This window comes from Pituophis catenifer, unplaced genomic scaffold (assembly GCF_029215685.1).
Source record: "Pituophis catenifer annectens isolate HBS135680 unplaced genomic scaffold, rPitCat1.0.hap2 SCAF_284, whole genome shotgun sequence".
Taxonomy (NCBI): Eukaryota; Metazoa; Chordata; class Lepidosauria; order Squamata; family Colubridae; genus Pituophis; species Pituophis catenifer.
Window position 1 is genome coordinate 29,055 of NW_027257164.1, and position 10,496 is coordinate 39,550.

The 10,496-nt window shown below is 46.0% G+C and overlaps 1 protein-coding gene across 1 annotated transcript; it reads left to right on the forward strand.

The window, feature by feature from the left end:
* Positions 1-1,374: 1,374 nt before the first annotated feature.
* LOC139326888 (cilia- and flagella-associated protein 251-like) lies at positions 1,375-10,234 on the forward strand. The gene is made up of 7 exons (XM_070956633.1): positions 1,375-1,379; positions 1,819-1,978; positions 7,339-7,368; positions 7,888-7,974; positions 8,359-8,424; positions 8,732-8,786; positions 10,032-10,234. Exons 1-7 carry the CDS (start codon positions 1,375-1,377, stop codon positions 10,232-10,234), a joined length of 606 nt encoding a protein of 201 aa, XP_070812734.1.
* Positions 10,235-10,496: the final 262 nt, after the last annotated feature.

The window sequence follows — 10,496 nt, forward strand, 5'->3', positions numbered from 1 at the left end:
CCTTCCAACCTTCACCATTCAGTCAGAATGGAAAAAGCTTCTCAGACGAGAAGCGAAACGTCTTCAAGGAAAAAAACAACAACCAAGCCCAGTTGCCTTTTGAAAAAAAGCACCTTTACCGCGTCCCTTTCTTAACAGATTACCTAACAGATTAAAAGAGTCAGAAGGGACCTTGTAGGTCATCTAGTCCAACCCCCCACCCAAGCAGGAGACCCTACACCATTTCTGACCAATGGCAGAAGAGACCGATGGCCTCTTCTTGAAAGCTTCCAGGGATGAAGCTCCCACAACTTCCGAAGGAAATTCTTCTTCTTCTCCTTCTTCTCCTTCTCCTTCTCCTTCTCCTTCTCCTTCTCCTTCTCCTTCTCCTTCTCCTTCTCCTTCTCCTTCTCCTTCTCCTTCTCCTTCTCCTTCTCCTTCTCCTCCTTCTCCTTCTCCTTCTCCTCCTCCTCCTCCTCCTCCTCCTCCTCCTCCTCCTCCTCCTCCTCCTCCTCCTCCTCCTTCTTCTTCTAGTGTTTTTTATTTTTTAGACAAACAACCATTTAATACATCAGTCATTCCTTCCATGTGACATCTCGGTGTTGTCTCCAAAAATCCTTCTTTTTGTAGTTTCTCCTGTCTTCGCTCTCGCCCAGTCCATTACATCAGTTCATCACTAAGACAATATTCTAATCGTAGCACTTTTTATACGTAACTATTAATTTACTCATCTGTATCTCTTTTCTAACCAATGGTAAAATTGATCCACATCTTAAAAGTATTCTGACTCTTCTCTTTCTTTAATCCTCAAAGTCAATCTATGCATTTCTGCACAGTCTAAATTTTTTTTTTAATTACTTCGCCTTCCAAAGGTATTTTCTCTGCTTTCCAATTTTGTGCAACTTCTGTTCCATGGGTTGATTGCTCCCACCGTCTTAGGGATTCTTAGGAATTGTCTTCGGCTAGGAAAACAAACCAACCAGCTGTTCCCGCTGCACGTCAGATTGCTTTTTTTTCCTGATTTGAACTCAGCGCTTTCCTTTCTCAGGAAAGCCCAGCCAGACTTTTGAGTCTCACCGAAATCCCTCCAAATGAACTCCAAACGACTGTGTCTGAGACAGCAAAAGTTTTGGAAAGAGCGCAAGAGAGCGTAAAAGAAGAGAGAGAAAAGGGGTTTTGGATGGCTTGTTAAATGAACTTTGCTTTCCCCCCCCCTCTCTCATTTATCTTCATTTGTATGAGTGCTTGTCTCCTGTAAACGAGAGCCAGGGAACTGATGGTTAGCAGAATTGGCCTGGGGTAGGAGAACAGCAAGGACAACAGCCACTTTTAAAATCCCTTTTAATCGAAGCAGGGTCGATGTTGACCCAGCCAATTTCTTTGGGTGGCCCCGAAATGAGGTGAGATTAAGTCAGGATGAAGAAGAAGTTCCAGGAAAGGGAAGTCCCAACTGTATAAAAGTGCTAAAACAGCTTTCCTGTGAGTGAAAAAGGATGTGTTTGCATTTTTTTTTAATTCCATAAAACGAACCTTAGAAGGCGCGAGAGGAAAGATGGCTAAGAGAGGATATGTACCGTATGGGGAGATATGTACTGTATGGGAATAACTGACTCGGGGAGTTGGCCTTGTTCTCTTTTGCCATGGGGGTCCCCATAGCTCCTTCCTTTAAGCCAGCAAGAAATTTGCTCTAACTAAAATGGTATTAAACGTGGAGAGATTCCAGAGAGGGAAAGAAAAAGCCTTATGTATATTTAAATAGTGACATTTACTGCCAATAGGAGGGTGGGAAGGAAGGGAGGGAGGAGACGAGAGGGAATGAGGGAATGAAGGAGAGGAAAGGAGAAAGGAGAAGAGAGAGGGGAAGGAAGGAAAAGAGGAAAGAGGAAAGGAGGAAGGAAAAGAAAGGGAGGGAGGGAAGGAAGGAAGGAAGGAAGGAAGAAGAAAGGAGGAAGGAGAGGAAGGAAGGAAGGAAAAAGGAAATGGGGAAGGAAGGAGGAAAGTAGGAAGGAGAGGAGAGGAGAGGAGAGAAGGAAGGAAGGAAGGAAAAGAGGAAAGAGGAAATGGGGAAGGAAGGAGGAAAGGAGGAAGGAGAGGAAAGGAGAAAGGAGGGAGGAAGGAAAGAAAGAGAGGAAATGGGGAAGGAAGGAAAAAAGGAAATGGAGGAAGGAAGGAGAGGAAATGGGGAAGGAAGGAGGAAAGAGAGGGAGGGAGGGATGGAAGGAAAGGAAGAAAAGAGGGAAAGAAAAGATAGGAGAGAAGGGAGGGAAGATTATGTTTGCAAGTCCAATTTTCACAGAAAGGGCAAGAGAGAAAATATTGCTGGTTTCGTTGCAGGCAAACAACGAACTGGCTTAGTTGGCTTCGTCAGTTGGTCTTCCCAGCTGTTTTCTCCAGATGTCCCGTGGTGTCCAAGCGCTTTCCTGAGACTAATTTTCTTGAGATACCTTGGAACCTGAAGCTCCTCCACCTGAAGTTTTGTTCTACCATATAGGTGGCTCAGTGGCTTAAGACGCTGAGCTTGTCGATCAGAAAGGTCGGCAGTTCGGCGGTTCAAATCCCTAGTATAGGTCTCCTGAGTGAGCACGGGGTTGGACTACATGACCTCCAAGGTCCCTTCCAACTCTGTTACTGTTAAGTGTTAAGCAGGAGCAACCCGTCTGTTCCTTTGCAAACCGCATCTCTAAAACCTCTAGTCCTGAGAAGCTGGTAGGGTCTCCACTCTGCCCTGCTGAAATCTGCCACTCAGCCATCAGAGGGGGCTCCCGCACCGCCCAATTCGAACCAGGGAGGAGGGCGAACGGCTGCCAGCTGACCTTTCTCAAATAGTTCATGGGTTTCCTGAGTCAGGGCTCTCTCCCCCCCCCCCAAGTCCCCATCACAGCTGAAGTGAAGCTAAGGGGCACAGAAAAGGGGAGCCAAGGCAGGCAGCGTGCAGCCCAGGACGCAAGAGGTCCTGCAGATTAACAAACCAAGGAGAGAAAAATCAAGAGGAAAGGGATAACAGCTCCTTCCGTTGGAAAGCTGTAAGGCTGCAGTGGCGTTCCCCGCCGTTAAGAGAATAACAGAGTCGGAAAGGGACCTTGGAGGTCTTCTAGTCCAACCCCCTGCTCAGAGCAGGAGACTCTACCTACATCATTCCGGACAAACGCCTGTCCGGTCTCTACTTAAAAGCCTCCAGTGATGGAGCACCCGTCATTTCCACCGGTCAGGAAAGAAAAGAATGAATGTATTGTCCAAATCGGGTTCTGTTTCTTGAAGGAACCCATATGCAAATGTGGGCTGCTGGGGGTTCGCAAGGGTTCGGGAGAACCTCTAGCTACGATTCTGTGCCGTTCGGAGAACCCACAAACCTTCGTTGCTCTTCTCTGCACTCTTTCTAGAGTCTCCACATCTTTTTTACAGTTGAGGTGGCCATAGTCCCATCCCAAAGGAGAAAGAAATAGCAGGAATTCAGTTTCTCTGTCATATTAAAAATGATGAGGGACCTTGGAGTCTTAGTGGACAACCCATTAAACATGAGCAGCCGAAAAGGCCAATGCAATCCTAAATTGCATGAACAAAGGGATACAATCAAGAACAAGGTAGGTACTAATACCACTCTATAAAGCCTTAGTAAGACCACACCTAGAGTACTACATCCAGTTTTGGCCACCACATTATAAAACAGATGTGGAGACTCTAGAAAGAGTGCAGAGAAGAGCAACCAAGATGATTAGGGGACTGGAGGCTAAAACATACGATGATGAACGGTTGCAGGAACTAGTCTAGTGAAGAGAAGGACCAGGGGAGACACGATAGCAATCTTCCAATATTTGAGGGGCTGCCACAGAGAGGAGGAAGGGGGTCAAGCTATTTTCCAAAGCACCCGAAGGCCAGGCAAGGAATAATGGATGGAAACTGACCAAGGAGAGATTCAACCTAGAAATAAGGAGGAACTTTCTGACAGGGAGAACAATCAATCAATCAATCTGTTGCCTTCGGAAGTTTGTGGGAGCTTCATCACTTGAGACTTTCAAGAAGAGATTGGACTGCCCTCTGTCAGAAATGGTGTAGGTAGGGTCTCCTGCTTGAGCAGGGGGTTGGACTAGATGACCTACAAGGTCCCTTCCGACTCTATTAATCTGATAAGGCCAATCAGCAGAAGACACTCTGCAGAATTCCTAAAGTCCTCAAAGAACGCGTCTGGAATACAGAAGATTTCCCCTGGAGAAGAAGAAAACACTGTGGAGGTGAGAAGCAGGATTCTGGGCCCAGGTGTCTTCTCAAGATCCCTTCATCCACCGGTTCCTTTCCATGCTGGCAGGCTTGGGAACTCGTGGATGCTCTTTTCCCCATTCTCTGGCCTCTCGTCCGGTTCCTCAGCTGGCATTCCCTTCTTCTTCATTTCCCATGCAAGAAGCTGTTGACCCTGTGTAATATAGCTGTGCCATTTCTCCTTGGCTGAGGAGGAGAGGAGGCCCCGTTTGGGTCTCTGCGTTTCTTCTCCTGCAGCCTCTTTCCATAACGTTTCTCCCTGGGTCTCTGGGCTTTGCAGGCCAGCCGTGAACTGAGCAATTTTGAATCCTGGCATTCTAATCGCGGTGCCATCACATCTTAGGATAGGATAGGATAGGATAGGATAGGATAGGATAGGATAGGATAGGATAGGATAGGATAAGAATAGAATTAGAATCAGAATCAGAATCAGAATCAGAATCAGAATCTAGAATCTAGAATCTAGAATCAGAATCAGAATCAGAATCAGAATCAGAATCAGAATATAGAATAGAATTAGAATTAGAATCAGAATCAGAATCAGAATCAGAATATAGAATCAGAATCAGAATTAGAATCAGAATATAGATTAGAATTAGAATTAGAATTAGAATCAGAATATAGAATAGAATTAGAATTAGAATTAGAATTAGAATATAAATTAGAATCAGAATCAGAATATAGAATATAGAATTAGAATTAGAATCAGAATCAGAATATAGAATAGAATTAGAATTAGAATTAGAATTAGAATTAGAATATAAATCAGAATCAGAATCAAAATATAGAATAGAATTAGAATTAGAATCAGAATATAGAATAGAATTGAATCAGAATCAGAATATAGAATAGAATTAGAATTAGAATTAGAATCAGAATATAGAATAGAATTAGAATTAGAATCAGAATATAAATTAGAATCAGAATCAGAATATAGAATAGAATTAGAATCAGAATCAGAATCAGAATCAGAATCAGAATATAGAATAGAATTAGAATCAGAATCAGAATCAGAATATAGAATAGAATTAGAATTAGAATCAGAATATAGAATAGAATTAGAATTAGAATAGAGAATAGAATAGTACTTAGACTTATATCCCGCTTCACAGTGCTTTACAGCTCTCTCTAAACGGTTTGCAGAGTCAGCCTATTGCCCCCAACAATTGGGTCCTCATTTTACCCACCTCGGAAGGATGAGAGGCTGAGTCAACCTTGAGCCGGTCAGGATCGAACTGCTGGCAGTGGGCAGTGTGTTAGGCTGCAATGTTGCATTCTAACTACTGTGCCACCACGGCTCTTACTAGACTAGATCTTACTCAATGACATGATCTCTGTTTGGATTTGAGGGACCTGTCTTAGGTAGGCTTGTTCAGGGAAGGCTGTGTAACAGTAAAGATGGATAGGCCATTATTTTTTCATCCTTTAAATCCTGACTGACAGCCTTATGGTCTAGATTGCTCTCTCATTTTGCTTTTTTCTTTCCTCTGGATCAGTGGTGGAATTCAATTTTTCTTTTTACTATCGGTTCTGTGGACGAGGCTTGGTGGATGTGGTGTGGCTTGGTGGGCATGGCAGGGGAAGGATACTGCAAAATCTCCATTCCCACCCCACTCCAGGGGAAGGCTACTGCGTCTTATAGCAGTATCTTACATATCTATACTGCGTCTTATAGTCGCACCAAACTATAAGTGAGTTTTTTGTGAGGAAAACAAGAAAAAGAAATCTGCCTCTGCCTCCCAGCAATTTTGCCTCCTTGCAGCAAACAGCAAACAGCCTGCTTTACTTTCATTTTCGTTTTCAGCATAGCTTGATTAGCCCAAGAAAGAAAGAAAAAAAAATCTGCTCCCAGCAATTTACCTCCTTGCAGCAAGCAGCAGAGGCCCATGCAAAACAGCTGAGAGTCGGGAGGCCGATCCAATCAACTTGTGCTAATTAGGCTGTGCTGAAGCTGAAATGAGCTGTTTCTTCTTGCTGCTTGCTGCAAGGAGGTAAACTGCTGGGAGGCAAAGGCCAAAGGGTGGGGACCAGAGGGTGGGCAGGGCTACATTCGGTGTATAAGACGCACCTAAATTTTCACACCCTTTTGGGGGGAGGTGGAAGTGCGTCTTATACTCCGAAAAATACGATACCTATCTCCAGAGGTTGTGGGTGCGGGGTTTTAAGAAGAATTGGATATCCATTTGTCTGAAATGTTATAGGATTTCCTGCTGGAGCGGAGGGTTGGACTAGAAGACCTCTAAGGTCCCTTTGTTTTTATAGTTAACAGATTTGCTTGGCATGTTATGCAAAACCAGCTCTTCGGCTTAGCTTACGATTCAAAGTATGGCACAAACTGGTTCGTTCAGCTGCCCAACCTTCACTCAGACAACACAACACTAAAAACAAATTTATTTTATATTAAAAGCAAGAAGAGTAGTAAAAAAATAAAAAATAAAAATTGGCCTGGCATGAAAGCATCTTTTCATTCTGAGTTGCTCGTTTGGGTATCTGTTTTCTGGACAGGTGCAGTCAATTCTGAGTTTTACATGCAGCCCTTAGAGTGGGAAAAATTGTTCTCCTCCATAAGTACACCCACAATTTCACCTGCAGGGAGAGCTCAGCTCCCCATTTTTGGACATGCCGTTCTTAACGACGGTGACAGTCATGATAAGTTAGCAGGAAGAACCCAAGGCACGTTGTACTGTGAGGTGGTTTCCCCCCAAAATGGAAGGACAATGGTTGTACTCGCTGGAAAATTCTAGAAAGGATACTCCGTATAACTAGGGGATGTTCGGGCTTGCAAATTTACTTAGCAGAAGTATTTGTATAACTGCCCTAACCCCAATCCTAATAGTTGTTCAGGGTTGAATTGGAGAAACCTTGATGTTTTCTGAGTGTGGTGGTTTTCTTGCAAACTTTTCATGACCCGACTAGGTGACATCATCAGTACTAGAAGGAAGTAGGGTTTGTGGAGAGGAGGAGGAAGAGGAAGAGAAGGAGGAGGAGGACAATGTGCTCTCTGAGCTTGGTGGTTTTCTTGCAGACCTTTCATTACCAAACTAGGTGACATCATCAGTACTAGAAGGAAGGGGGGTTTGTGGAGAGGAGGAGGAGGAGGAGGAGGAGGAGGAGGAGGAGGAGGAGGAGGAGGAGGAGGAGGAGGAGGACAATGTGCTCTCTGAACTTGGTGGTTTTCTTGCAGACTTTTCATTACCAAACCAGGTAACATTATCAGTACTAGAAGGAAGGGGGGTTTGTGGAGAGGAGGAGGAGGAGGAGGAGAAGGAGGAGGAGGAGGAGAGTATGTTCTCTGAGCTTGGTGGTTTTCTTGCAGACTTTTCATTACCAAACTAGGTAACATTATCAGTACTAGAAGGAAGGGGGGTTTGTGGAGAAGAGGAGGAGGAGGAGGAGAAGGACAATGTGCTCTCTGAGCTTGGTAGTTTTCTTGCAGACCTTTCATTACCAAAGTAGGTAACAATATCAGTATTAGAAGGAAGGGGGGTTTGTGGAGAGGAGGAGGAGGAGGAGGAGGAGGAGGAGGAGGAGGAGGAGGAGGAGGAGGAGGATAATGTGTTCTCTGAGCTTGGTGGTTTTCTTGCAGACCTTTCATTACCAAACTAGGTAAAATTATCAGTACTAGAAGGAAGGGGGGTTTGTGGAGAGGAGGAGGAGGAGGAGGAGGAGGAGGAGGAGGAGAAGGAGGAGGAGGAGGAGGAGGAGGAGGAGGAGGAGGAGGAGGAGGAGGAGGAGGAGGAGGAGGAGAGTGTGCTCTCTGAGCTTGGTGGTTTTCTTGCAGACCTTTCATTACCAAACTAGGTAACATTATCAGTACTAGAAGGGAGTGGGGTTTGTGGAGAGGAGGAGGGGGAGGAGGAGGAGGAGGAGGAGGAGGAGGAGGAGGAGGAGGAGGAGGAGAGTGTGCTCTCTGAACTTGGTGGTTTTCTTGCAGACTTTTCATTACCAAACTAGGTAACATTATCAGTACTAGAAGGGAGTGGGGTTTGTGGAGAGGAGGAGGAGGAGGAGGAGGAGGAGAGTGTGCTCTCTGAACTTGGTGGTTTTCTTGCAGACTTTTCATTACCAAACTAGGTAACATTATCAGTACTAGAAGGGAGTGGAGTTTGTGGAGAGGAGGAGGAGGAGGAGGAGGAGGAGGAGGAGGAGGAGGAGGAGGAGGAGGAGGAGGAGGAGGAGGAGGAGGAGAGTGTGCTCTCTGAGCTTGGTGGTTTTCTTGCAGACCTTTCATTACCAAACTAGGTAACATTATCAGTACTAGAAGGAAGGGGGGTTTGTGGAGAGGAGGAGGAGGAGGAGGAGGAGGAGGAGGAGGAGGAGGAGGAGGAGGAGGAGGAGGAGAGTGTGCTCTCTGAACTTGGTAGTTTTCTTGCAGACCTTTCATTACCAAAGTAGGTAACAATATCAGTACTAGAAGGAAGGGGGGTTTGTGGAGTTGAGAAGGGAGAGGAGGAGGAGGTCTCTCTTTTTATGCCCAGTATTTTTCCCATCCCTCCAGGTCAGGAAAGACACAGGAAGCAGCAGCAGCAGCACCAACAGATACGCTGCCAAAGGCAAGCTTTGAAACATGCAAAGACACGGCTTCTTGAAGCGAAGCCAAGTCTTAACGGGAATCATTTCTGGCCTCCTTTGGAGAAAACAAATATAGCTCATTGGGGTTTTTTTGGCTGTTTGGACTGGGGGTGGGGGGGAGGGAGAGGGAGAGGGCGGCTGCCTTTGGAGAGGGAGGGGAGGAAGGGGGAGAGATCACCCAAGGACACACATTAACTGTTCTGACTGGATCCGAGTGGTGAGGGTGTTGACATGTCAAGGATGAGCCAAGCGACAAGCCGAGAAGCCCACTTGAAGTTCCCCATGGATGAGCAGGGTTATAAGTACTGAATCGTCCCAACTACACCCCCTTCTACTTGTCCACCTCTCTCCCTCCAAGGAAGTCCATTGGTGGAGAAGTTGGGAGCAAATCGGAGAGACGGCTCCCAACCTTAAGGTTTCCAGGACGTTTCCTATCACCTGAGATCACCTTGCTGGCTGGGCCAGGATTCTTTTACCTAGCATGAACCCTTGGAGTCCTGGAGCGGTTTGTTCTTGTAAAGAGAGTTGTTTGTGGAATTGCTGACATGTGTGGCCATCTCCAAGTCGCCATCTCTTAACTGAGTAAATCTTTAGAATGGGGTACGTTCTAAGAGAAGTCAATGGAGATTCTCGGTCATCCAGGTCATGGTTGTCCCAAAGGTGCTTTCTGAAGAGGCAACTGGACTTTCATGTTTTTTCTTTGAAGAGGTTTCACTTCTCATCCAAGAAGCTTCTTCAGCTCTGGCGTAGCTAAATGTCTATGGAGATACTCAGGTCATGGTTGTCCCAAAACTGCTTTCTCAAGAGGCAACTGGACTTTCTTGGTTTTTCTTTGAAGATGTTTCGCTTCTTATCCAAGAAGCTTCCTCAGCTCTGACTGAACGGTGGGGAATGGAAAGATTCAGTCAGAACTGAAGAAGCTTCTTGGATGAGAAGCGAAACATCTTCAAAGAAAAAAACCAAGGAAGTCTAGTTGCCTCTTTTAAAAAAGCACCTTTGGGTTTCCAGAGAAGTGTCTTCTAGGTCCAGCGGGGAGAGGTCTGCAAATTTAGCAACTTTTAAGACTTGTGGACTTCAACTGGGGGGGATTCTGGGAGTTGAAGTCCACAAAGTCTCCAAGTAGTTTGGAGACTCCCTGTTCTGGGCGCTAGGCGATTGCTTTCTGATTTGAAAGCCCACTGTACTGAGTTCATCCCCGGTGGATGTGGGCCACATGACTTTGAAAGCCCCTCTGCCTTGGGATGATGGACAAGCTGTTAGCCAGACAAAGGACACAAGTGCTGGCCTGGATGGAACTCCATCCAGGATCCAAACTGAGGCTTCGGATTCGTTGGTGAAGCTCTGCTCCCCTGTCAGAAGCCCGTCCTTAGCTTTGAGAAAGACTGAGGCCAACCGAGATGGACTCGTCACCGAAGGCTCCATCGCCTGACGCGTTTGAAAGCCAGATGTGAGCGTTCGGCCCCCCAGCGAGAAAAAAGAAGAACTGTGAGAACCCTTGTTGCTCAACCGCGTTGAGCGCTGAAAGCCAACTCCGCACGGGAAACTCGATTCCCGGGTCTACCTGCACGAAACGGGGATGGATTCCAGGGCTTTCTTTGAACAGAGGGAGGTCAACGCCTTCCATCTTCAGAACTCCATTATCCTGGCTCCCCTGGGACCATTTCCCCTGTCAATTCCGCGACCTCTCAAAG